At 54.8% G+C, this 26963-nt stretch overlaps 2 protein-coding genes and 1 long non-coding RNA gene across 7 annotated transcripts in view; 1 reads left to right on the forward strand and 2 right to left on the reverse strand.

Annotated features, from left to right (window-relative positions):
- Nucleotides 1-2154, forward strand: part of NOS2 (nitric oxide synthase 2) — a 37603-nt gene extending 35449 nt beyond the window's left edge. For all 3 annotated transcript variants that reach the window (XM_047832443.1, XM_047832445.1, XM_047832444.1), the window contains exons 25-26: nt 801-995; nt 1550-2154. In XM_047832443.1, coding sequence (XP_047688399.1) covers nt 801-995; nt 1550-1669 — 315 coding nt within the window. In that variant the 3' untranslated portion in view covers nt 1670-2154. The remainder of the gene's footprint in view (nt 1-800; nt 996-1549) is intronic.
- A 1609-nt stretch (nt 2155-3763) lies between these two features.
- Nucleotides 3764-22714, reverse strand: LGALS9 (galectin 9). Of its 3 annotated transcripts, XM_047832446.1 has the most exons (12): nt 22546-22714; nt 21139-21240; nt 15114-15205; nt 12502-12703; nt 11291-11401; nt 10020-10115; nt 8288-8323; nt 7666-7716; nt 7083-7124; nt 6554-6642; nt 6261-6423; nt 3764-4521 (listed from the first exon to the last, which is right to left on the reverse strand). In XM_047832446.1, the coding sequence occupies exons 2-12, from the start codon at nt 21175-21177 to the stop codon at nt 4375-4377; spliced, it is 1068 nt and encodes a 355-aa protein (XP_047688402.1). In that variant the 5' UTR covers nt 21178-21240; nt 22546-22714; the 3' UTR covers nt 3764-4374. The 3 variants fall into 3 exon arrangements, with proteins under 3 accessions (XP_047688402.1, XP_047688403.1, XP_047688404.1); XM_047832447.1 differs by lacking the exons at nt 10020-10115; nt 22546-22714 and having other exon boundaries at nt 21139-21286; XM_047832448.1 differs by lacking the exons at nt 6261-6423; nt 10020-10115; nt 22546-22714 and having other exon boundaries at nt 21139-21292.
- A 1766-nt stretch (nt 22715-24480) lies between these two features.
- On the reverse strand, nt 24481-26588 carry LOC125151441 (uncharacterized). Its single transcript, XR_007146797.1, has 3 exons — nt 26132-26588; nt 25694-26051; nt 24481-24537 (listed from the first exon to the last, which is right to left on the reverse strand). It is a non-coding gene; the product is annotated as an uncharacterized LOC125151441 (long non-coding RNA).
- Nucleotides 26589-26963: the final 375 nt, after the last annotated feature.

Below are 26963 nucleotides of genomic sequence, written 5' to 3' on the forward strand. Positions count from 1 at the left end.
TCCCCGCGAGGAGCCCCTTGCTCTTGGAGCCTTCGTCTCAGCTCTAAAAGGGAGGCGGTTACACAACCATCAAAGCGATGCTGTGAAGCTATCATGTTCACTCTGTCAGGAGAAGAGAGGGCCCCCGGGACATTCAGGACAAAGCAGGTCACCTGGTAGGTTAGACCCAGTGCCCAGCTGACTAAAAGTGCTCCCTTCGGATACACAGCTGCCTGGGAAGAAGTGGTCTGGGCTGGCTTTATGCCCAAACACCACGCCCCGGTGACGGTCTCTGCCGCCCTGGGGAGTCGGGACAGACCCTTGCCTCAGCCCCTGTGAATTTGTTCTAGCCACGGTGCTCTGTGTCCAGTGCTAGGGTCACTGGGCATCTTGTGTGGAACGAGAGCAGAGACTCCTAGGTTTCTGTATAACTGGAGAGCCCAGGGTTCTGTGCCCTGCTCTGAATTACAATGGGGATTCCGTGAACTCTGCACTGAGAGGCTCCCTTTACTGGGGTGTAGGCAGGTGGGCCTCAGAGCCCAGGCAGGGGAAGTGGCTTGATAGATGCCTCTCTGAAGCATGGTGAATTCAAAGTAAATGCAGGAGCCTCACTGAATTGTCAGCTTCTTGAGGGCAGGGCTGAGGGGTCAACATTCCTCTCTCTGGCCCCAGCCCAGGCCAGAGCTGGGCGGGATGCCAGGGTACCTCCTTATCCTGAGCCTGATCCCTAGGCAAGGTCCCGGCTGGGCGGGTCCTCACCCTGCAGCCCAGCATGTCCCCTCACTGCCTCCGCCTGGACCCACCACGTCCTCTGGTTTCAGGTCTATGTTCAAGACATCCTGAGGCAGCAGCTGGCCAGCGAGGTGCTCCGCGTGCTCCATGAGGAGCAAGGCCACCTTTATGTCTGTGGGGATGTGCGTATGGCCCGGGATGTGGCCCAAACCCTGAAGCACCTGCTGGCCGCCAAGCTGAGCCTGAGCGAGGAGCAGGTGGAGGACTATTTCTTCCAACTTAAGGTACGGTGGCTGGTGTGTGGGTCAGGGGTGCAGATCAAGGACACGGGCAAGGGAATCAGGACTAGGAGAGTCAGGCTCAGAATAGTCCTGCACCTCAAAAGAATCCTAGAGGTGACTGGAGGTCAGAGCGAGATGGGCTGTTAAAAGGCCTGGCCGCTCAGTTAGACAAAGGCAACACGTTGCTTTATGACAAGACTTCTCAGGGCTGCTAATGTGCTGTGTGTCGTGACTCCTCAAGGAGAGAAAGGATGCAGCATTTCCCAAACGTGTCTATCTCAGAGCCCACATTTCCCGGAGCATCTTGTGGGACAAGAACGAGGCAGGCTGGGACAGCTGGTTGGGTGGTTCACACCAGCGCAGGTGCTGATGGGAGGTAGAACCTAAGTGGGATTCAAGTGTGCCCTAAGCATGGCAGTTGTGAAGGCAGATGGCTCATGAGTGTATGTGTGGTAAGGAAGCCAGGGGAGCCCCAGGGGCTCGTCCTAGCCTGGACCTGATGAATGGGAGGCGGCTGGACCAGCAGAGCTGACACGCTGGCCTGCTTCCCCTTAAAGAGCCAGAAGCGCTATCATGAAGACATCTTTGGTGCTGTATTTCCCTACGAGGTGAAAAAGGATGGGGCAGCAAGGCAGCCCAGCGATCCCAGAGTTCCAGCGGCCCACGGGACAAGTTAAAGTCGCTGCCACAGAACTTAATGATGGAGCCAACTCCCGATTATCTGAGGTCACAGGGCCCGGAGAGATGGAAGGAAATCATAGCCCGGAGCCTCACGTCTTAGTTCCCCAGCTCCTTCCCCGCCAAACCCTATACTTGACCTGCTGCCGGCTAGCAGTCTGGACCGAGTGGAACCTCTGGTCTCCCTTGAGCCCACCCTTCCCGGATAATGGAGAGTTGGGGCTTCCTGGGTCCCTTGAAGACTAAAGCTGCTGTGCTGGGCTCACCTGGTGGATGACAAGGATGAACCTTCTTCTGATTGCACCACTTTACGTGACCACCAGGAGGCGCTGTCGCGCCACCCTGTATTTAGCTCCCCACTGTACAGTTATTTATGCCTCTGTATTTAAAAAAAACAACCTCCAGCCTTAAGGGCCGCTCGGGCCGTCCCTGTATGACTCCTGGATGGAGATATTTATATGGAATACATTTTATTTTAACCACATTGTACGTGAGTGTGGGTGTTCTGTAGGGAAAGCCACTCCGTCACACAGAGTTGGGGACTGGTGGGTGGCACAGCCTGGACAAAAATCCCCCTCAGAGGGACATGCTGGTTTGACCACGCCACCTCTCGGAAATGGCCACCAGGTATGAGGCAGAACATGGAGTTTTGTGCCCATCTGAAGACCTGTGATGGGGGCGAGGAAGCAAGATCACCCGTGGGGTGTGGGCGGTGACTCACGGGGCACGTCTCACACGGGGTGTGTCGGGGATGCACCGCTGCCTGTGGTACCAGCCCCTTGGTGAAGGCCTTGCCCACAATCCCTTTCTAGAAGGCGGCTGTGTTTTGCTCTGGGCTCGCCTGTTTCATGAGAGTTTGGCCAATAATAATTTGGCACCTGGGTGACAAAGCAGGTGAGGTGGGACTGTGCCAAAGCTGTGGCAGTGAGTGAAGGACACGTGTCTTACACGGGGAAGACTTCTTCAGGGACTGAGCCTTATTCTCTTAGAATAAGGAAGGAACTTGGGTGTCCTGGGGGACCCAGTCACTTGGCTCTTGGTTTTGGCTCAGGGGATGATCTCACAGCTTTGTGGGTTCAAGCCCCACATCGGGCTCTGTGCTGGCAGCACGGAGCCTGCTTGAAGTTCTCTCTCTCTCTCTCTCTCTCTGCCCCTCTCGACTCGCTCTCAAAAAATAAATAAACTTAAAAAAAAAAAAAAGGAACTTAGCCAGAGGCTGAGGGGTGTGGGAAAAATCCAGCTCCCAGCTTGGATTTGGCCTTTGCTTCATTGGTTCCTGGGCTCACCTCTCCCCTCCCCCTACTCAGATGGGGTGAGAATGGGACAAAAGGGCACCCCAGCCCCCAGTGTCCCAGCAACGCACCTGAACAACGTGGTCGAGAATGCGGTCACCTAGACCAGTGCCTGTCCCCTCAGAGATGCACGCAAACCACCGGCGTCTTGTCACAACACAGACCGATTCTGGAAGTCTGCGGCAGGCCTGGGTTCTGCCTTCCTAATAAGCTCCCGGCTGCCGCCGGTGCTGCCGGTCCGAGGCCGATGCTCTGAGCCCCAGCCCGGTTCCAGAAGCACTGGATTCTTGATGGAGTCAGCAGGCTGAGTTGGCATCATGTGGGCACAGAACCGGCCTTCCTGTGCCGGCCCAGTGGCTGGTAGGGAGCCCCCCACACTGAGCCACTCTCCCCACTGTACCCTAACCCCGGACGCTGGGACCCACAGTGGAATGACACAGACAGGTGTCCGCTTGAGTCAGCTTCTCCTGAGACCACACCCGCCACCTCCTCCCACTGGGACACAGGGGGCTGATAAGCCATCTGGCCTTCTGGCCCAGCCCTTGCAGTGTGAGTTTGCGGGGTTGGCCTGTTACCAAGCTTCCTGCATCACAGATTCCTGCCCAGGAGGCCCGAGCCCAACCTGCTTCGTCCCACCCATGTGGGGTGTGTGAGGGACCCACTGGGAGCAGGTGTGGATGTCAGGACCCACCCCATCAGTGAACCCATGCTCTCTCCTCCCGTTGCCCTTGCCCAGAACTTCCCCAACTCCAGAGACTCCAGAATGTCTCAGACACATTCAGTAACCACAGTGAGCCCATGCACAGGTGCCCATAAGCATTTGTCTTTCTTTGAAGGAGGCTGGGAAAGGACCTGCTGGCTGGTGGAGATCAGGGGAGCGTCCTCAGGGTATCTTTCCAGGAGCAGGGAGGGTGGGAGCTGGGTGCAAGGCAAGGTCAAAGGTAGGAGAAAGGGGAGGGGCCCAGGACACAGCTTCCCACTAGAATGAACGGCTTGGGGCTGAGGCGGAGTTGACCCGGGGGCAGGGGGTAGGGAGTGTGACAGAGGGGCAGATGGGGTGCAGGCCTGGTCTGGGATCTTGGGCTCTCCCTTTCTGCCAAGGGGACTGAACATAGGGCTTAACCTGTGGGGACCACCCCCCTCTCCTCAGACGGCAGGACTGGGGTGGCTGCTGGAGCCCCAGGTACTGCTCTGAGGAAGGCGCCGCCCCCCACCCGCCGCCAGCTGCCCTCCTCCCCTCCAGGCTGGCTGCAGCCGGAAGCAGAGCCAGACAAGGACACAGTCTCTCCAGAAAAGTCCCCAGATCGTCAGGTGGCTGGAAAGGCCCGGGCAGGGACAGGGGAGGTGGAGGTGAGGAGCAGATCCGAACAGCAGCATGCCCTTTCCCTTACCCCCAGGGCCAGGGAGCCCGCCTATGTCTGCACATGGGTCAGCTGGATGTCACCCGCCACCTCCAGGCTGTTGATGGCAGGCAGGTTCTTCAGGCGGTGGCAGTATTCAAGCAGGTGCTGACCGTCCACGGACACCTTGAGGCAGTGGCCTTCACACATGATCCACACCTGCATGGAGACCACGTTATTTGCACTCCCCTTGGAAAGTCCTCAACCCTAAATGCAGGCTCGTGTCTCCCACCACCTACCTGCCTTCCTCAAACATGAAGCAAGTCTCACGCCTGCCTTCAGCCCACCTGGGGGAGCCCACCCTTCCCTCCACACACCTCCTGTTCTTCCCCTTGTGCCTTTACATGCCCCGCTCCCCCTTCCTCTGTGCTCGCCGCGCTGCCCCCCCTGCCCCCCTGCACCCATACAGGTGGCTTCTCCCCAAGCAGCAAGCCTCCCCTGCCTTCCCCCACCTGGTCAGATGCCCCTCAGGCCGTGTCGCCCACCCTACCCCCACTCTCCCACTGACCCCGAGCCTCTAGGGGTAGGAACACTGGCCTGTGGCATCCATGTCCCTAGTGGCTGGCACCCAGCCAGCCTCCATGCCCGCACCCCCGCAGTGCAGCCTCCTGACTTGTGCTTCCCACCCCACATGTGCTCCCGGAGGCAGCGAGACCACGTCTGAAAACATCACCAGCACAGCTGACACTTCCGGCACACTTACTGTGCCCTGGGCACTGTCCTAAGCCTGTCACAGACATTATTTCACTTCATTCTAACATCTCTATGAGACTGATTATTATTAGCCCCGTTAAAAACATTTTTCTGGTAATGTTTTTGAGAGAGTGCACATGCACAAGCGGGGGAGGGGCAGAGAGAGAAGAAGACGCGGAATCTGAAGCAGGCTCCAGGCTCTGAGCTGTCAACACAACTGGGGCTTGAACTCACAAGCCGCGAGATCACGACCTGAGCCAAAGTTGGACGCTGAACCCACACGCTGAGCCACCCAGGCGCTCCATATTAGATGAGAAAACTGAGGCCCGGAGCAGTGAAGTCACTTGCTCAAAGTCACACAGCTACCTAGGAATCCATGCATACTGCTCTCTGGCTTGAAACATAACAGCACGCTGCACTGAAATCCAAACTTCTTCCCACGGCTCTCAAGGCCCTACGTCAGTCACCTCCAAGCCTGGGTGAGGAGTATCATGGCATATTTTAAGATAAGATGTCCAGGCTGGGATGGGGCCAGGTGAACCGAATGCGTAGGTGGGGCCGAGAACACCTGCCCTGTGTGATCGGTCCTCCAGCCTCACCACCCACACCTTTCTGTTGTCACTTTGGCCAGAAGCCCCTGGCCTCCCTGTCCCTAGACAGACCATGCCCCTGACTCTACCTTTGCGGGAATAGCTGCCCCCTCTGCCGCCCACCAGGAATGCCCCCTCAGATCTTTGTGAGGCGGGCTTCTTCTGAGGTCTCAGCTGCACTAGGGCCCCCTCTGACAGCTGTCCCCATCAGGGCCCCAGGGCTCACTCGATCCCATTAGTCTGTTTTGCTCTCTGCACAGACCAGTTGTTATTTCCAATGACCTGTCCGGGATTGTTGAATGAGTGAGAGGTAAATGAATGACCCATGCTTGGGCCCCACCTGGCACTTACTGGCTGTGTGACCTCAGGCGAGTAACCTGTACCTGTGAGCCTGTCCCTTCACTGGCGAGCAGAGGCACCGCCACCCACCCTATGTGGGACAGTACGAGGAAAACAGTAATAGCAGCCATCTGTGGGGCACGTTCTGTTCTTCTAGGCCCAGGTTTCACCCCAGAGGCCTCAGCTCCCACATCTTTCAAGGTGCCCCCAGATGCCCTCCACGCCCTGCTTTGTTTGCCCGTTGACCCCCTCTGTGCTCCGGCCGCGGCATCTTACCGAGAAGCTCTGGCCTCGGACAAAAGGCATTTTTCGGGGCAGGCTTCGCTCCTCGGACCCCCAAGAGCCGTTGACCTGTGTGTTGCGGACCACGGTGTTCTCGTCGAAACGGGGGTTCAGGTGGAAGGCGATGTCACTCCCACAGCGCAGGTTGATGTGGAACCTGGGCATGGGCAGCTCCCATGAACCTCTTCTGCCCACTGAGCTCTGAGTTCCTACCCCTCCCAGCCTGCCCAGAGCCAGGGGGGGACGACCAGAGGACCTTGAGAGCCTTCTTGAAGGCCCTGGCTTACCTCTGGGCACTGGGCAGGACGGTGCCAGACACGATGATGCTCTTGGAGGGGTACAGCCCACCCGGGATGGAGGTAAAGAAAGGCATCGACTATCAGGAGGAGAGGGGACAGGTCAGTCGCAGGGGGGCTTTGTGCCAATTTCCATGAATATGGACTGTCAGCTGAGTTTGACGGCCACTTCTGAGAGTAATATATTTTCAAGAAAGAACTCCGTAATATCCTCACTTGGTTCAGTAAATGCCAACGGAAAACTTTCCAGCATTGCTCAAAGTAACGGGCTCAAGTTGTCATGAAAAGAGCTTTGGCCGGATGCCATAGGATGCTTGGGCTGAGGGGAAGGCCCTAGCCTATGCTCATGTCGAAGGGACAGTTTTAAAGGTGACAGCTCCTTTCAACAGCCTTTTAATTCACTTGGATGTTTTCAAACGTTAGCTTACTAAAGGGTTGCCTTAATTTTGTAAGCCGCCCCTCACCTCCCACCCTGCCCTACTTGAACAAGGCGTCCGCCCCTCCCAGAGAAACCACTTACGTAGGTTGGGTTGGGGTACGCCATAGGTGGGATGACGGGGTTCTGTTGAAAGAGACCAGGAAGTTTGGTTTGGGAGTGCACACCCACATGGGACCCCCACATTCCAGAGGCCCCTGGCCTCTCGGCTTCGCCTTCCTTCTCAAGTCAGCCTTGGTGAAACTTCTTGCCATGTTCCCCGACATCATGGCCGCCTGCCTGCAGGTAGCCACACTAACTCCAGGCCTCCCATCTGATTTGTGCCCGGGGCGGGAGAAGCAGCAGCAGCTTAAGCCTGTGACCCGCAGTGACATGCCAGGGGCTTGTCCTCAGGACACAGAGTCTCATACCCACATGCTGGGACCGCTGCACTCCCCTCTCAGTGACAGCAGGACCAGGTTTTTTGCTGGTCCCTGAGAAACCCGCTCCAGAATCTTTGCCGTCCCCAGGGGCATTTTACTCATGTGCCTCCCGAGCAGAAGGCCCAACCCCCCAAAACCCTATCCTCTTTGCTGCACTTCCTTCCTGCCTCTGGGACTAGAGAATTCAGTCCTTGGTGAAGGGGCACACGGTGGGGCCGTGATCTGACCCGAGCTTTCAAACTTACAAGGAACATCTGTCCGGGGGCGCTCTGCATGGTGTGGATGACAGTTTGAGTCTGGAAGAAAGAAATCCAGATTTGAACCGGCTCTCCGCAGCGTCAAGACCACCAGCTGCCGCCAGAGGGCATCACTTAACCCCCTATGAGGTGACTCCATCTTGAGCGTGTAAGCAGCCCAATGGCCCCCGCCAGATCCCCCGAAACTGGCGGATGGAGGGGTATCTTCTCTCAAGGCGGTGAGGTAGGGGCAAAGGTTTTTTCTACTTGGAGAAGAAATATGGCTGCGCTTGTGGCCTGTGGCTCGTCTTTCTCCTCAGGGGACTTTACGTGGCACAGCCTCGCTTTACGAGAGGAACGAGTGGATGTGTGGCCTGGGTCTCCTGTGGCCGCTCACAGTAAAGGGCAGGGGCTTGAGCAGACAGGGGGCAATTCAAGGTGCTTCCCAATTCACGAGGGCCAGCCAACCCCCTTGCCCTGCTTCCACCCTCCCCCCCACCCCCCCACGACAGCCAGGCAGACGGCCCGGGGTGGCCTCCCCGTGGGAGAGGCCCGGAGCCCAGCCTGCGTCCTCCTTTGAACCCACCGGAAGAAGCAAAATTAAGAGGATGGGAGAAATCCAGAGACTTACAATGGGAGCCGCGTTGGCCTGCCAAGTGCCTGGAGACTGAAGGGGAAGAGAAAAATCAAACAGTAGTTGACGTTGGTGTTTCACGAGGGTGAGACACTGGCGGCAAGTGGAGTGAGAAATGCCTCCCCAGACTCACGCTCACCTCCTTCCTGCTCCCTAGCAAGCCTTCCAGAGCGAGCCTCCCCCACCATCCCAGGCCCACCGGGGTTGGGGGGTACAGTCAGGGTTGGGGGTACGGTCAGATTGGGGAACATCCGCATTGGCTCCTCCAGAGGGAGAAGAGGATGGGTCGCAGAGAGACCGTACAGCTTCCCTTCCCTCCCCGAGGCAAAACCACTACTTCCGGTGCCCTATTTCATCCGTAAGGTCAACCACTTAGTGAAGGCCGGCTGTGTGCCAGGCTCTGGCTTTGACACTTTTACAAGGGAGGCACCCTCAGCTCCTGTTTCGCTAGCGAGGCAGCTGGGTCAGAAAGGTTAAGCAACTTGCCCAAGCTCCTCCCAGTAGTAAGTGATAAAATCCAAACTGCTACTGGGTTTTGGCTGATTGTATCTACCACACCCCGTCGTCCCCAGGCCAGAGCCGAAGTCGGGCTGCCCTGCAAGACTCCCTGAAGCTTGCCCGGTCCTGAAGTCAGCAGGGCGCGAGGCGCATGCCCTGTCTGTACTGCGATGGGCCACAGAAAGCCTGGGTAGAGAGGCACCCCTTCTTCAGCCCCCGCTGCTCCAGTGCTCGAAGGAGGGGCCAGGCCATGCTTCCCTTCCTGTCCTAGACCCTGTCCCCACCCAGCAGACCCTTCTTGCCCTGGCTGGTCTCCCCTTCTGCTGGCTGTGCAAACCACACTCCACAGGCACCGAGCCCCTACTGCTTGCCCAGATGCTAGGCTAAGTGCTGGGGATACACAAACGAACGACCCACAGTCCCAGCCCACAAGGGGCTTGTGGGTGTAGGGAAGGAGGGGGTGGAGGGACAGGGACAGATACGTAGGCACAGTTACAACAGGACGTGGTAATTGGCATAGCACAGATATATACAAAGTCCATGGGGACACTGGGGTGGGGGGGGGGGGGGGGGACATCCAACGATGTTCCAAGCAGCAAAGATGCCCTTGAAGAGTGACATTTAAGCAGAGCAGTGAAGGGCTGTTAGAGGTTGGCTGGGGCTGAGGTGGCCCAGGGTGTTTTCAGCACCAGGATTGCAGGTGCAAAAAGCATGTGGCCCCAGAGAGCCTCAAGTGAGCAGTGGAGGCTGCCTAAGCTTCATGGGGGAAGGGGTGTGGCCAGGAGGTGGGCTGGGGCAGGACTGGGGTGGGAGCAGGGTGGTTTCAGCACATCCTGCCAGGAATTTAAGGCTTTATTGAGAAGGGTTTGCAGCCTTTAGGATTTTTAAGCAGGGAGAGGACGCAGTCGCATTTGGGTGTAGGGAGGTCACTGCCGCAGTGGGCGGGGTGAGTGGGGAACTAGAGCCCGGTCCTTGTAGTCAAGGGTCAGACGGCCTGGCCCAAGAAAGGCAGGGGCTTCGGGAGGGAGAGGTGTGGGTGCAATGCAGGCATACTAAGGAGGGGAAGGAAGGCCGACTCCCAGGTCCCCAGCTCTGGGCCAGGTGGTGTGGTGGAGACAGGGAAGCTTTGGGTAGGCATCATGGGGCCCGCCTGCTGGAACCAGCCTCTCGGAGCCTCTGTCCTTCCTGATGAGCGCTCGCTCGGCCTCCAAGGCCTCCACATTGAACTCACTTTTGGCTTTCGCCCTTTGGGCCTGGGTGGGAAACAGGCAGTCTGGGAGAACTGCACCGTGGAGAAGGCAGGCTGCATAGGGGTTGCTCGCATGTTCTGTTAAAACAAAAGGCACCAAGGCATGAAGAGAAGCATTCATGGAGCCAAGGAAGGTCAGACAGGCAGGGGCCTGGGCCAGAGGGAGGAAGCCAGGCAGGCCGGGGAGAGTGTTCAGGATCATGCAGAGAGGCAGAGGGAGGATTCGGCTCCAGTGAGGGACAGCAGGCCAGTGAGCTCCTGCCCCACCCTCCCCCACCCTCCTCCGTCTTTCTCCTTCGCCCTCCCTTCCCCTCCCCTGCTCTCTTCCCCAGGCCCATGGGGAAAGAGTTGGGTAGGGAGGGAATGTGAGAGATTAGGACGAGAGAGAGAGGAGCTTGGACCCATGGAGGGCCTGCTGTGTGCGCTTCTCATCTCAGGGAGCACCAGGACCAAAAATGGTGACAGCGGTGCCCCTCAGCCTCCTGGGGCCCTGAGGGAACGTGCGCCCAGCATACCCCATCCTCCCAGTTTTCAAAAAAGCCAGAAATCCTGGCTTTTTTTTCCTCACCTTTTTTTTTTCCCCTTTAATTGTGGTGACACACGTGTGAATTTACCATCTCAACCAACTTTAAGTGTATGGTTCCAGCGGCATTAAGTACATTGGCACTGTCATACATCCGTCACCACCACCCACTTCCAGAATGCAAAACTTCTTCTCCTGGCCTTTTAGATGCTGGCCACACATTCGAAAATGTTGACACACGGAGAGGGGCCAATAGACCCTGGCGTGGGCCCAGGCAGGCCGTCTTATGAGCTCACTGAATTCACCCAATAACTCATGGGGCAGCAGTGGCTACGCCCCTTCCACAGATGGGGAAACTGAGGCTGGGAGAGGCACAGTTGCTTGTGTAAGATCTCACAGCTGGTAATAATGGCAGAGATAGGCATCTGAGCTAGATTCAGTTGGATTCCCAAGCCTGGGTTCTTTCTAGAGCCACGTGGCCTCCTAAGCATGGTGGAAATAGAGAGTGACAGAGAGCAGTGGCCAGAGTGTCTGGGAGACTGAGACGAGGGTTCTGGACAAAGACAGTGAGTAACACAGAAGGACAGGACAGGGGAGCTGGAGGTGTGCTCCCAGAGTCACCTGGGTAGGACATTGGCTGCTACCATTGGGCCCTCCCAGCAGGGCCTACGTGCAGCTAGACTGGGCCCTGCACTCAGCCCTGAGACAGGTGCCAAAGGGACATTCTGACCTGGAAGCCGATGTAGGACAGGTGCACAGCACCGCTGATGGAGAGGGTGTCCACGCGGTGGAAGGGCACGCGGTGTGAGTACTGCACAAAATGGCTCCCGTTCACTGTCACCTGTGAAGACAAGTGCATATTCCAGAACAGTGGTCTCAGGCCAGGGCGGGGGACCTGAACCCCTGCTCCCAGGAATTAAGACCTGTGTTTGGTTTTCACATCTGTCCCCCAGGGGTCAGGGACACCAGCCTTCAGAGCTGTGCCAGTTGTAAGAACATGGCCTATGATCCAAAGTGCATCGGAACCCAGTCCCTACTGGGCTCTACTGGGCTTTTTAGTTCTTACAGTCATTTGTTTATTGCAATCAGTTTACCTTTCTTTTTTTTTTTTAATTTTTTTTAATGTTTATTTTTGAGAAAGAGAGCACGCACGGGTGGGGGAGGGGCAGAGAGAGAGAGAGAGGGAGACACAGAATAGGAAGCAGGCTCCAGGCTCCGAGCTGTCAGCACAGAGCCCAACGTGGGGCTCGAACTCACGAACCATGAGATCATGACCTGGGCTGAAGTCGGATGCTTAACCAACCGAGCCACCTAGGTGCCTCAATCAGTTTATCTTTCTAATGTTAGCTCATTGAGGTGTTTAAATATGCATAAGCATGTTCATGGGGAGCAGGGGAGAGGCAGGGTGTACACTAAGGGGACGGGAACATCCATGCTCGCACAGAGAAGGACAGACACGGGGACACTCACCCCCCATCTGTCTCCCAAGCCCAGAGACACTACTCTGCTTACGTAATTTGCAACACCATGTAAAACTAAGCCATTGGCGGAACCCGGACAAAGGCTGCAACAATATTAGCAAAAACCAAACGTTAGCAGGGACCTGCAGGGGAGGAAAGCCTACAGCAAAGGAATGGAATGAACTAGAACTTTAAAGACCCGCAAGGCCCAAAAGCGCCACGGTGATTTACCTAGTTCCTATTTCCTGAGTAAAAGCAGCAACAGGTGTCCCTGTAGATGTGCAGGTGAAGGTGTGTGAGCAGACTGTGGCCATCGCTAACGTTCTTACAAGGCAAACGTCCTGCCATCTGTATAATGGCATTGCTCACGTGACCATTTAAAAGCTCACGTGACTTCTGATGGCTGCTCACCGCACCTGATAGGGCCGGGAGGGAGGGGAAGGAGGCGGTGGGAAGGCAGGCGAGGGGGGCTGCTTCTCACCTTGAAATTGTAGCTGTCCACCAGGAAGCAGAGCTCAAATGGGTTCCCCATCTGGAAAGGCATATGCATCTTCCTCTCCTCTGGCCCCCAGCATCCGTTCTGCTTTGTGTTGCAGACCACATACCCACCCTCTTCGAACCGTGGGTTGAAGTGGAAGGCAATGTCATTGTCGCTGGGGCCGGAATGAAAGTTCACAGCAAACCTAGGCAGAAAGAGATTCCGAAGCCTGGTTTATTGCCAAGTGGGGGGAGGGGGGCTCACGCCCTTGACTTGGTCTGTCTTCGAACTTGCATACAACCTGCATGCCAGGTTTGGACCCATCCTTAGTTTGTTGCCATCCTCTCTGTCCACCTAGCTTGGACTTCATGTGTGTTTGTGCAATTGTTGCATGCTGCCCTTACGGTATGATTTTCTAAAAATACGTAGAACACGGGTAAACAAAAATAGTGGACGCTTTCACGCCAAGTGGATACTCGGAGGCCAGCCCCCAACAGCTCAGTTGGGAAAGAAGAAAACCAATTCAAAGGCGATGCAGAATTGAGGGAATAGGCCTCCAGAGCTGGTTTCTAAGGCACAGAGTAAGCAGTAGCTGTCTCTCACTGGAGGTTGGCGTGCGTCCCACACATGACGTGCGGAGTGGTGGCCCCGAAATCAGCAGGTCTGGACCCAGACCCCAGCTCTACACTGCGCGTCATTTGTGACGGTTCTGAGCCACACTACCCTCAAGTCACCATCACCAGGGAGGTGGGTTACTTCCTTTGGGGATGCTTAATGAGGCGGTGTTCTGGAAAGCCCCACCCAAGCCCATTTCCATTCCTGCCTCTCTCCTCGGAAGCAGCCTCTCATTATCAAAACTGCCTTTGGGTACAGCCTATGGCTCCGAGGTGAGGGATTAAAACGAAGAACCTTCCGAGGAGCCTCGCTCCCAGAAGGGGCACAGTAAACATTTGTTCTGTCTCTTCCCAGACAGAGCTCCCTCAGGTCCTACAACCAAGTTCCAGCCTGAGGCTCTCCTCCGAGGCGTCTCTGTCCGCAGCCTTCCCTGAGCTCAGCGCACCAGCATGGTCCGCCGCCTGCTTCTCGGGGTCACTCCGGTCTCCCCAGCTAACGCACAGTGCTCTCCTGTCACCCACATCCCCCACGGTGCCGGGCTCTGCACCAAGCCCAGAAGCGGCCCTTGAGAGTCATTCTATTAAATTCCTGCAGATGCCGCTTGATTTCTTGCTGGAGGAGCTCTTAGAAAATTTCTGCCTCTGGGCCCCTGGCTGGCTCAGTCAGGTAAGCGTCCGACTTTGGCTCAGGTCACCACGTTACAGTTCATGGGTTCGAGCCCCATGTCGGGCTCTGTGCTGACAGCCCAGAGCCTGGAGCCTGCTTCAGATTCTATGCCTCCCTCTCTCTCTGCCCCTCCCCTACTCATGCTCTGTTTCTGTCTCTCAAAAATAAATAAATGTAAAAAAAAAGAAAAGAAAACGAAAGCGAAAACTCCTGCGTGCAGAAGCTTTGCAGGAAGAAGTGGGACAGTCTCTGTTAGACAGGATGGGAGTAGAAAGCCATCCTGGTGCCAGGGGAGGGGTAGGCAGAGGGAGAGGGAGAGAGAAAGAAGGGAAGTTCAGAGGTGAGGTCCCGAAGTTCCCTGCTGGCAGGGTTTAGGGGGATCCCGGTGCCTCCCTTCCCTCAGAGTCTCCTGGGGGCGCTCAGGGCTCTGGGACAAGTCCCACGGTCAGCGCGACCATGTCCACCTGGCAGGGAAACGGTGGTGGAGGAAGTCATCTAGAGTCTAGATGCCGAGCTGAGGTAGGGCCCGGCCTGGGAGCGACGTGAAGGTGGGTCCAGGAGGTCCCAGAACCCGTGCCAGGTGGTGAGAGAGAGGACCACAGTGAGCAAGAGACATTGGAGATTGAGGCAGAAAGGCTTCTGAGAGAGGCCGCGGGTCCAGACGGGCTCCCGTGGGCACCGTGGACCTCAGGAAACAGCCCCCATGTACACAGGCCCCGTGCAAAGTGGGCGAGAAGCTGGACCGCAGCAGAGGCCAGCCAAGGCCGCCCGAACTTCCGAAGGGCCTCCAGCCTCTGAGAAGTCGAATGCCTCCCCGCCTCCCTATTCCCAGAAATCCCTCCTTGGGAAGGAGGGGGGTGGTGGGAAACAGCACTTAGATGGTGTTTGTGTTTTGGATTGACTTAGTATTTTCCAGAAAAGACCTTGACACTGAAAGCGACTTGCATTTGATGGCAAGTTTCAATATTTCTGTATCAGCCAGATGAGGGCTCCAAAGTACTTAAGGGCAAGTTCAGGAAATAAAGGAAGTGATATTTTTGCCACTCAGTTATGGTGTAGAAAGTTCGATCCCAGAACAAAATCATCTGCTTCTGGGCTGGCCTGCCTCCCTCCTTAGACTATGAGCTCCTGTCACCCCGATGTCTATGGGGAATCTCTGTTAATGGTGGCCAGACGCTATGAGCAGATGACAGTAGTGTCACACAGATCACCCGGGATCCCCCGAGCCAGGCGCAAGCAGCTCCAAGGGTGTAGGGCGAACCCACCTGAGCTGACAGGGGCCATGGTTTGCCAAGGGGTGAGGCTAGAGAGAAAAAAAAAACAGTTCCAGGTACCTGGTTCCATTGTAGTAAAGAACGTTCCCAGTGAGAGTGATTTTAAGTCCATCCTGGAGACCCCCCTGGATTTTCCCAGAGAAGGGGATGATCTGTAGGGAGAAGAGGCAGGTCAGTCAGTGGGCCCACCTCCGTCTGGTCCCCCCAGCACTTGCTAGAGGCGCTTGGGTGTGTCAGCCTCATGGATCCTCCGGGCCTGTGAGGGAGCAGATCTGAGTCCAGATAGTTCCACACACATTCTAAGATTGTGACAGGGAGGCTCTGGGGCTCTGAGACGACATGATGGGGTGCTGGCCTCCCTTGAGAGTCTGAAAGTGACAACTGCTAAGAGGAAGTAACATGTACATGGCCCCGAGATGGGAAGGAGCCAGTGATGGGAGGAAGGAGTGATGGGAGCGCTGGACCCCAGGTTAAGCTCCTAGCAAAGGCCCCAGAGCCCTGGCTGGGGACTCAGGAGGCCCAAAGGACCAAAAGAGCCCACCCATTCTAGAGGATAAACCTTCCACTTGCCTGACAGGGCCAGGAAGAACGCATCCTCCCCTGCTCCTGCCCTCCCCACCCATAGAACCATGGTGACCATGACCTTTGCCCTTCCAGCCACCTCAGGTAGCGCCTCTCCTCAGATGCTCTCTGCAGCCATGGGGCAGCCCCCTCTTCTACTTCTGCTTTTCGGCTCCCCGTTCCTTTCCTCGGGCCCTCGGCAGCCTCCGGAGTCCTCCTCCTAGGGCCCCTCAGCACCAGCTTTGTCAAATTCTCATTCCTGGGCCACTCTAAAGGACCAACGGTTATGGTGAGGCACGCCTCCTTTCAGAGCCAGACATACTCCAGGTCTGAATGCTAATTCTTTGGCTCATTACCTGAGTGGCCTTGGGAAGCTTATTGAACGTCTCTTTGCCTCAGTTTCCTCATCTGTAAACAGAGGGATAAATCCCCCCCTTCTGTGTCAGTTTGATGATTAAGAAAAAGTCTGCGGAAGAAGCTGGCACCTAGCAGGTGTCTCTCTACCGCCCCCCTTCTTCGATGTTGGGCTCTCTGAGCGAAACCCCAAACTGGTTATTTCTCAACTGTCAAAGCCTAACTCCAGAATCCCTCTTAACTAATGTGGTTGTATAACCTGCATTAGACTGGGAGAGACATCTAGCTCCCCGTCAATTTTCACACTTGTTAAGTTGTTCACACCTTCTCTAACTTCTCCCCTAGGTCAGTTCCTTGCAAAAATGAAATGCTTACAGGAGCCAGGCCGGTGATATGTGTGAGTGAGATGTCCAGGTAAGGCGATAGGCGAGAGGGACTGGAGGGGAGTATTACAAACTAGACGTCGCCTCCCTCATCTAACAGGGCAGTGTGCGTTCAGCTCTAACCAGTGATCACCACCCATGCCCTGTGCCGGCAGAGCTCCCAAATTTTTAGAAGACAGAAATCTGGATTTTCTTTTCTGTAAAACTTTCTAATTTCTGGGGGGAGAATTCTTTAAAAAGGATTTTGGGGGCACCTGGGTGGCTCAGTTGGTTAAGCGTCTGGGGCTCTTGGTTTCAGCTCAGGTCAGGGTCGTGCAGTTCACGAGATTGAGCCCCCAGTCGGGCTCTGTGCTGGCCTCGCGAAGCCTGCTTGGGATTCTCTCTCTCACCCTCTCTCCCTCTCTCAAAAATAAATAAGCATTAAAAAAAAAGAGACAGAGAGAGAGGGGGGTGCCTGGGTGGCTCAATCAGTTAGGCATCTGACTTCTGCTCAGGTTATGATCTTGCGGTTTGTGAGTTTGAGCCCCGTGTCAGGCTCTGTGCTGACAGCTCAGAGCCTGGAGCCTGCTTCAGATTCTGTGTCTCCCTCTCTTTCTGTCCCTCCCCTGCTTGTGCTCTTCCTCTCTCTCAAAAACAAATACACATTAAAAAAAGAGATAGAAAAGAAAAAAATACTCCTGGCAAGCATGCGTCCTTCACTTAAGCACATTCACACTAAAGTGTGAAGAACTAAAAGCAGAGGGTGGTTAGGTGGGTTTATCAGAGCACAGAAGGGAGGGTGAGATCGTGGGGACGGGGCAGCACAGGTTAATCCTAAGCAACGATGTCCCCAGAAAGGTTTTGAGCTTTCAATGTGTCTTAAATCGTGTCCCCAAATTCCGAAAACCAAGATTATTTTAAATGGAGTACAACTCTGCAGACAAGGCTATTCAACCGCGGCATTGTGACAGCAGAGGACTGGAAAGAAAAGTTCAGCAAGAGGATGATGGTGAAGTAAATGGGTTCGATGTAGCCTCCACAAAAAAAAGGAAGAGGAAGAAGGGAATTCTTTGAGAACTGATACGAAATGACCCCATTTGTAGAAAAAACATGGGTGGGAGGCCATATACATGCATTTACTTATTGATGAGGGAGCAGAAGGCAAGCTGGCAGGTCCCAAACACTGCCCTCCCCCCCCCCCCCGCCCCCACCCCGTGGGATATGTGTGATATTCCTCAGGGACTCCTGGCTGCCTAAGAACAAAGGAAAAGGAAAAAACTAATGATTAACTGATAAAGATCACAGTCACCCTCCATCACCCTCCACAGTGATGTAGGGAACACAGGCAGAAGGAAATGGCAGATAAAACTAAATTTCCTTATAACCTGCAGCCCATTGACGAATACTTGAGGCTGGCAGAGTGAAATGTTTCTCCAGAGACTCTCTACTGTCTTGCTAGAGGGAAGAACAACCTTAGCTGGACAATACGTAGGCCTCCGGTATCCCGTGAGTCTCTAGCATTTGAAAATCTCAGTGGAGGGGCGCCTGGGTGGCGCAGTCGGTTAAGCGTCCGACTTCAGCCAGGTCACGATCTCGCGGTCCGTGAGTTCGAGCCCCGCGTCAGGCTCTGGACTGATGGCTCAGAGCCTGGAGCCTGTTTCCGATTCTGTGTCTCCCTCTCTCTCTGCCCCTCCCCCGTTCATGCTCTGTCTCTCTCTGTCCCAAAAATAAATAAAAACGTTGAAAAAAAAAATTTTTTAAAAAAAATAAAAAAAAGAAAATCTCAGTGGAAACTTCCCCTGGACTCTACCTCCCCCAACCCCATGGCATATAACAGGTGTCTCTTCATAGTCCTGGGGCAACACTCCTGCCCGCAGATCCTGTCCCCGTGCTGCAATAAAATCACCTTTTTGCACCAAAGCCGTCTTCGGGAATTCTTTCTTGGCCGTCGGCTCCGGACCCCACGAACCCCACTGTCACCCCCAAAACCTCATCTCCTATTAGGCATAGAATATCTGTGGATGGATTCAAAGAAACCGAGAATACTGGCCGACTCCGACGAGGTCCGGTGGGTTGAATAATTACTACGCCTTCCCCGCTGCCCCAAACGTCTACGTTCCAATCCCTGGACTTTGTGGCTCCCGTATGTCACCTTATGAAGCAAATGGGGATTTGAAAGATGTGATTCAGTTACAGATCTTGAGATGGGGAGTTTATCCTAGATTATCTGGGTGGACCCAATGTCATCACAGGGACCTCAAAGAGAGAGGCAGGAGAACAGAGTTAGTGGTAGGAGGTGTGACAACAGAAGAAGCTGCTGGCCGTGAAGATGGAGGGAACCCCAGCCGCGGTAGGCAGGCAGCTTCCAGAAGCTGGAGAAGGCGAGGAGAGCTTCTCCCCTGAAGCCTATATTTTTGGATTTCTGCCCTCCAGAACTGTAAGAGAACAAATCTGTATCGTTTTAGGCCTGGTGGGCCAAGTCTGTTGTGGAATTTGGACCCGTGCACGTGCATGAGAGAGAGAGAGAGAGAGAGAGAGAGAGAGAGAACTCTTGGATTTATGGTCCCAAAGACGTGCCTCCTTGTGGTAACAGCTCTCCTACTGGGCAAGTCACTTGATCTGTCTGTGCCCCAGGTCCCTCCTCAGGACAGTGGGACAATAGCACCAACCTGACCGTGCTCGTGAGAGGATTCGATGAGATGCCACACACTGCCACACACGAAAGCCCCTTGGTTCACAGGCCTTTGACAATGGCAGCTGTTTGCATCAGGATGTGACTCTGCTGGGTCAGAACTTGCTCTCGGCTCCTGGCTGTGCCTGGAGGCTGAGGACTTTCTCCTCCTCTTCTGATCTGGAAGAACCAGGCTCTACCTGCCGGCCTCGGCAGCTGCCTTCTGGAGGAGGCCCAGGGTCACCAGAGGGCTCACTGGCAGGAGGCGGCGGGAGGCTTTCGGCCAAAGGGAGCCATTGCCCTACAGGTTCTGAGGCCCCTCTGGTGGCTGACCTTCCTTCCCTGTTACCTCATTATCCACTCTGAGTGCCACTTTTACAGAGGAAACTGAGGCACAAAAGATTTGGCAGTTTGCCCAAGGCCACTCAGCTGGTGACAAGCATGGGGTCTGAATCCCAGCACACGGCTGGTCAGGTGAGGCGTGTGGGGAGTGGGCAGGAGATGGGGGGCCAGATTCCCAAGGCGGCCCTCATGGCGTTTGGCTCCTCAGAACAGCTGGGCCGCGGGACCTTCCTGCCACCCTTGGGAGGAAGCAACGTTCCCACGGCTGGACGTCAGAGGGCCACTTGGGAGAGGGCACCCTTGTGGGACGGGCAGGTTTTCCTGGTGCCTGTGGGGACTGCACCCATCCTCTTTCTCGTTCGGACTCCAAGGCCCTGTTTTAACTCACTGTTGCCCGCAGGAAGATTCTCCTTCTCATCTGAAACCCTCGAATGCAAGGATTGGCAAGTAAAAACTAGCCACCGGAATCATGAAATGTCGGGGCCTGTGAGGATCTCTGGGATCTCTCATCTGATGGAGAATGAGCCCGAAGTGACACATTTTGACGCTGAGAGCCCCATGGAGGGCCAGCTAACTGGAGCCAGGCCCAGCTTCCTCCAGCGACACCTCCCCTCCCCCCACCCCTGCCCCGCAGCCTCTGTCAGGCTATCAGCCCAGCCCCTCCGGAAGCTCTTGGCCAAGGCCCAGAGGGGCTCCTACGAAGCCTCCTGGGCCTCCTGGGCCCTGCTGCTTGCCTGCCTTCCCCTGTTAATTGCTCTCTCTCTGTGGGCACCTCTCTCTTCTGGGGGTAAGTCAAGGCACCTCCCTTAGTTGCCACTTATCATCTGGGGACATTCGGCAAGTGGCCTCAGCTCCTCTGTTTCCCACGTCTGATGTGGGGGTCGTAAGACTCACAAGGCCACGGGCAGACGGAGTCTACTCACATGTGGCCAAAGGTTGGAGGGAGCCCCCTGGGCCCCGCTCTGCAGGGACAGCCCCACTCCCCTCTCGTTCCCAAGATGGCCCCTCTGCACACACCCTTGGCCTGCCTCTGCCTTGCTAACTCACCCCTCAGGGAGCAGACACCTCCCCCGGAAAGCGTCCCCAGCTGCCTCCAGACTCCTAATAATACAAAACACTTCCAAAGCCCCCTCCCTACCGTGTGCCAGGCACTGTGGCCACACTCTAGATATGCTGCCTCCCTAACCCTTACCCAACCCTGGGAGGTGAGCCCGAAGATGATCCCCTTTTACAGACGTGGAAATTGAGGCCCAGAGAGGCAAAAGTAACTTGCCTGAGGCCCCCCAGCTAGTAAAATGGCCGGACCCAGGGAGGCCATCTCCAAAGTAAGCGCCCTTAACCGCCGCGCTGGGCTGTTTTCCTCCCCCGGGAGCCCTGCTCGCTGCCCCGTGAACATACAAACCGTCACTCTTCTCGTTATTATGCCTGCCTCCCCCCTCTTCCCCCTCCCCGCACTTCCCGCACCTAGGACATTTGTCGAAGAGGCATGAATCCCTAGGACGGGCTCCCAGGGGAGCTCCGTGAACCTTTGTCAGAGGCATGAATCCTGGTGGTTATCAGCCCGCCAGTCCAGTCCGGAGATGCAAGGGAGACCGGCATGGGGTGTGCTGGGACTGCCCCTCCTGGCTTTCTGCTCTTTGCCTCGTGTCCTCTTCGGGACACCTGCCCTCCGCCTGCTGCAACCCACGGGTCATTTCCCCACAGACCCAGCGCTGTTTCCTCCTGGCGGAGGCGGCCGGCTCAGCCGGGGCCATCCCATGCCAGCACCAGCCATGCCCTCAGCCCCAGAACTCACCGGGTTCAGGTAGGGAGGCTGGGAGCTGCTTAAGGCCATCTCTCCACTGCCCGTGTGGCCCTTGCTGCTCTCCACGGCCAGCCAGGCAGTCAGTTCTCTGCACTGGGAGGAGATAGCCAGGAAATAGAAAGTGAAGCAAACCTACAGTTACTCAGTAGGGAGGAGCCAGAGGCAAGAGGAAGTGGTCTGGAGAAAAAGAGAAAGGGAGGGTGTTGAGGGAGGGCTGGGGGTACACTGAGGGAGGAGGGAGCAGACACTCCTCACCTCAGTGACCTTTGCCCTTCCTCTCTCCTGTGCTCCACTCCAACAAACCACTTGTGTTTGGTTCAGACAGATTCAAAGAGCCTGACCTCACTGACAGCAAGTTTCTAGAGGACACTGTCCACGAGCGTGGGGCCGTGTCTCCTGCGTATGCCCGCCCACAGGGCCCAGAAAACAGTGGGGCTGTGCCGGGCATCGCCCGTGCACGGGGCGGTGGGGGAAGGCCTGCTTCTACCCACTTACACACAGAGAAACTGACGCTCAGAGTCTAAGGGACACGCCCACAATCACACAGCTCACCAGCGGCCACCCGAGCTATAGGACACCTGGGTTCTCAAAAAAGTATTTCTCCCTTTCAAAATTCTATTCCTGGAACGTCTGGGTGCTCGACTGGTTAAGCGCTGGACTCTTGGCCTCAGCTTGGGTCATGATCTCTCAGTCGTGAGATCGAGCCCGTGTTGGTTCTGTGATGAGCGTGGAGTCTGCTTGGGATTCTCTCCCCCCCCCCTCTCTGCCCCTCCCCCACTTATACTCTCTCTCTCTCTCCCTCAAAAAATAAAATAAATATATAACTAAATACAAATTCCACTCCTCATATTAAAACACAATCATGTAGAAAGAAATGTTTTTCTGAGCCTGAGTGGCTCAGTCAGTTATGCATCCGACTTAGGCTCAGGTCATGATCTTACGGTTTGGGAGTTCGAGCCCCGCACCGGGCTCTGTGCTGACCCCTCGGAGTCTGGAGCCTGCTTTGGACCTTGTGTCTCCTTCTCTCTCTGCCCCAACCCCCCAGTCAAAAACAAATAAAACGTTTTTAAAAATTAGAAAGAAATGTTCTTCAAATAGAGGACATGATAATGGAAATTGTTATCCTAGACTGTACTGGTGCCCCGGGAGCTTCAGATCCCCTCTCTTTATTTCTTTCGTCTCTTCTCCCCTCCCCTTTTCCCCCTGGGCTTTATAATGGAAAGAGGACAAGTCTTGGACATAATAGAACATTCCAAGTGACAAGGCGGTTGGAGACATATGAAATAAACTGCATTCGAGTGGCTTTAGTACCTAGTGAAGGGAAATGATTGACTGAAGCAGAGACCAGCAGGATAGGCTGTCAGAGGATGGGGTGGGGGGAGGTGACAGTAAACTTACCTGGAGCCATGTGGGTCCCTGCACTGTGCTAGGGAGAGGGGCCACGGTCAAGCCCGGAAGAGTGGTTAAGGGTCATCCGGGCACCGGCTGGGTAGAGGTTGCCCTGGGGCCGTGCGCAGCTCTGGGCCTCTCTTCCTCTTGCACCTTGCCTAGATGCTCCAGAATTTGCAAAGACTGACTTCTCTGAGATGCTCCCAGAGACTGAGCCCGCACGTCCCCCCTGCCCACCCTCCGTCCCCATTAGATTCCCGGATCAATCAGAATATGACCAAATATAAGGGGCAGACAATAGTTGGAGCAGAAAGGAGGGGCAGGAAAGGAAGGGAAGGTCTCTGGGATCCTTTCGGGGACACCAGGAGAATTTCATCATTGATTGGCTATGGAACTGGATGTTAGATTGGAATATTCACTGCAGATTGGAATACGAAAGAATACAACTTTGGAAAACTCCTTGATGGACTGTAATAAAGTCAAATATCTGCCTCTCCTGTGTCCCGGTTAGTCTACTCCTAGATATGTACCTGAAAGAAATGAAAGCACATGCATGTGTTCATGACGGCTTTGCTCCTCCCAGCCCCAAACTGGAAACCACACAATGGTTCACCAACAGCAAAAAGGAAAAATGCATTCATACAATGGACTAGCCTACTGCCAAAAAAAAAAAAAAAAAAAAAAAAGGAACTACGGCAGCGAACCTCGTGGTTGAGTGCAAGAAATCAGATGTGCTGTGGGGCGCCTGGGTGGCTCGGTTGGTTGAGGGTCCGACTTGGGCTCAGGTCACGATCTCGCGGTCCGTGACTTCGAGCCCCGCGTTGGGCTCTGTGCTGACAGCTCGGAGCCTGGAGCCTGTTTCGGATTCTGTGTCTCCCTCATCTCTCTGTCCCTCCCCCACTTGCTCTCCGTCTCTCTCTCAAAACTAAATAAACATTAAAAAAAAAATTAAGACTGTGCCACGTCCCAGTCGACCTTGGCAGCTCCACGTCGCCGCGCGGTGCCTGCCGCCCATTCCCAGGTGGCGAGAGGCAGCCCTTGGGAACGTTCCCTCAGAGCTCTGTTGTTCAAGGTCCTGGATGCTCGTCCGAGGCTCTCCGTTCAATGCGCTGTACACCAAAGGATCTGTTCAAAATAGGCGTCCGCCGTCTCCCACCCATGAGGATGGCCACTATCAAAGCACCAGGAGATGACAGGTGCTGAGGCAGATGAGGAGGAAGGAGCCTGGGGCCCGGCTGGCAAGCATGTGAAATGGTGAGGCCGCTAAGGAAAAGTGCCTGACCGTAAGCATCTGACTGCCGAGGTGTCCATTTCAAAGACGTCCGCCTCGAGTAAAGGCATCGACAGCCATGGGACAGCTTCTAGCTTCTAGCACCCAGGTGGCCCGCATTCATGAAGTTCCCCTTTTAAAAAGCCTTGGGGAAACCTCGACAACCCCTGAGCGAGCCTGCTTTTCCATACTGCACCCCCATTCCCTTCCAACAACCCCCCATTAGATCCCAATAAAGGCAGGACTCCACATCTGTGCTCATGCTCGCTTGCTTTCTCTCCCTACAGCCTCCCCGAGTGGCCCTCGTGTGCCGTGGACCCTCCAGGACTTGTGAGTCAGAGACCTTGGGTTTTCTAAGTTCCCTGAGGGTTGGTGCTGAGGTGCATCTTGCAGTCATTTAAGAAGCAGAAAGGCTGGTTCAGCCACCACAACCACTCTAATGGGGAAACATCTGGGGTATGCTCACCCAAGCGGTATGGGGTCAGGTGAGCGGCCAGCCATTTCTAGCCCACAGCATCACTCTATCAATAGGTTGAGACCCACGTGACACAACAGTTTGGTGGTTCCTTAAAAGCTAACCACAGGGGCGTCTGGGTGGCTCAGTCGGTTAAGAGTCTGACTTCGGCTCAGGTCACGATCTCGTGGTTTGTGGGGTTCAAGCTCCGTGATGGGCTCTGTGCTGACAGCTCGGAGCCTGAAGCCTGCTTCGGATTCTGGGTCTCCCCCTCTCTCTGTCTCTCAAAAATAAATAAACAAACAAACAAAAAAACAAACCATAGAATTACCCCATGACCCAACATTAGCTTATAGCAGCATTATTTATCACAGCCAAGAAATGGGAGCAACCCAAGTGTCTATCGGTGGATAAAGGGATTAAAAATGTGTGTAAATAGGGATACCTGGGTGGCTCAGTAGGTTAAGGCATCCGACTAGCTCAAGTCATGATCTCATGCTTTGTGGGTTCCAGCCCCGCGTAGGCTCTGTGCCGACAGCTCAGTCTGGAGCCTGCTTCCGATTCTGTGTCTCCCTCTCTCTGCCCCTCCCCCGCTCAGGCTCCATGTCTCTCCCTCTCTCTCTCTCTCAAAAATAAATAAACATTAAAAAAAAAAAAAAAAAGCAAGACCTAGGGTCACCTGGGTGGTTCAGCCGGTTAAATGTTTGACCCTTGATTTCGGCTCAGGTCGTGATCACACAGCACGGGAGATAGAGCCCCGCACTGGGCTCTGTGCTGACAGCCCCTCCCCCACTCATGCACGGGCTTGTGCACACTTTCTCTCAAAACAAATAAATTTTTAAAAAAAGCAAGACCTGGAGTAGTGTATTTTTTTTTTTAATTCCAGTATAATTAACATACAGTGTTCTATTAGTTTCAGGCGTACAATATAGTGATTCAACAACCCTATACATTTCTGGGTGCTCATTACGGTAAATGCACTCTTAAGAAAAATTTTTTAAGTGTATTTATTTTGAGAAAGACAAAGAGAGTGAGCAGGGGAGGGGCCAAGAGGGGGACAGAGGATCCAAAGAGGGCTCTGCACCGACAGCTGACAGTGGAGAGCCCGACACGGGGCTCGAACTCCCGAGCTGTGGGATCATGACCTGAGCCGAAGACAGATGCTCAACCGACTGAGCCACCTGGACACCCCACAGTAAATGTACTCTTAATTCCCTTCATGGAGTGGAATATTTTTATTGGGACCTCTTAGTTAAGCTGGGACTATGTTTCCCTGAATTCCCCCAACCCCCCCCCCTTTTTTTTTTTTTTTTTTGCAAGTTCTGGATGTGAAGGGGCCACAAAAGGAGTTTTACACGCAGTTTGGAAGGAGGAACTGAAATCTCACCCATACCCTTTCCACGCCCGGAAGGCTCACGCGTGTTGTTACTCACCTGCTCGCTGTCCTGCTGGTGTGGGGCTGGCGGCTGGCCCTGCGTTCAGCACCGCTGTATCTCCTCCTTCAGCTGCTCCTAATTCTGTTCCCGGGGCACGTTTAGATGCGTGACTGGAGGGCTCATGCGTCTCTTGCCGGACGCGCTCATCACCAACGATAGAGGCGTGGACGCAGTGACAGAATGGCGCGGGCTGTATCCTCATGGGTTCCACCCATTCTCTCGCGTGACAGTTCGTTCTGGCTCCACACGCACCCCTTCACGTCCCTGTCCCCATCCTGACTGCCCGCCTCGGTGACTTCAGACTGTGCCAGCAGACAGAGAAGACCACTTTGCAAGCTCCCCCAATTACAGGTTCCTAGTAAAACACACCCTAGTCAAATTCCTGTAAGCCACACTGGAAATTGTTCTGGCAGTTTCTCACAAAGTGAAACATACCTCTTTTGTGGCCTCGAAATTCCACTCCTCGGGATTTACTCACAGTAAATAAAATCGTATGTCCGCACCGCGACCTGTGTACGGATCTTATAGCCCAAGCAGCCCTCAAAAGGCAAACAGATGAACACGTTGTCGTCACACAACAGAATACAGTAATAAAATGGAACTACTGATAAACACATTTTAGGTACGTCTCCAATATATCATGCCGAGGAAAAGAAGCCAGACACAAAACGTACACACCGAGTGCTTCCGTTTCTAGGAAGTTCTGGACGAGACCCAACTAACCTACGAGGAAAGAGATCAAACAGTGGCTGCCACTGGGAAGGGGCAGGAGGGATCTTTCTGGGGTGATAGAAATGCTCTCTGTCTCAAGAGGATACGGACTCCTTGGGTGTGTGCGCCTGTCAAAACTCACCAAGCTTCGGGGCGCCTGGGTGGCGCAGTCGGTTAAGCGTCCGACTTCAGCCAGGTCACGATCTCGAGGTCCGTGAGTTCGAGCCCCGCGTCGGGCTCTGGGCTGATGGCTCAGAGCCTGGAGCCTGCTTCCGATTCTGTGTCTCCCTCTCTCTCTGCCCCTCCCCTGTTCATGCTCTGTCTCTCTCTGTCCCAAAAATTAATAAACGTTGAAAAAAAATTTTTTTTTAATTCACCAAGCTACACACTTCACCTTCTACACTTTCCGCTTGTGTGCAAAGTATACCTCAATTTCTAAAACACAGCTTGAGAGAGGCCCGGGGAACTCAACTCCCTGTGGAGTTCAAAATTTTAAAAAAAATTTTAAAAAGCAAACAACAGGTTTGTTGTCTGCCAGCCAGAAAGATATATATCA

This window comes from Prionailurus viverrinus, chromosome E1, assembly GCF_022837055.1.
Source record: "Prionailurus viverrinus isolate Anna chromosome E1, UM_Priviv_1.0, whole genome shotgun sequence".
Taxonomy (NCBI): Eukaryota; Metazoa; Chordata; class Mammalia; order Carnivora; family Felidae; genus Prionailurus; species Prionailurus viverrinus.

Excerpts from the sequence above, each read along its gene's own strand:
- LGALS9 (XM_047832446.1), bottom strand. The coding sequence starts at position 21,177 with ATGGCCTTAAGCAGCTCCCAGCCTCCCTACCTGAACCCG. Across the intron at positions 11,402-12,501 it reads TGGACAGCTACAATTTCAAG|GTGACAGTGAACGGGAGCCA; the intron begins GTGAGAAGCAGC and ends TTGTCTTCACAG. Across the intron at positions 4,522-6,260 it reads TCCGAGGCCAGAGCTTCTCG|GTGTGGATCATGTGTGAAGG; the intron begins GTAAGATGCCGC and ends GTCTCCATGCAG.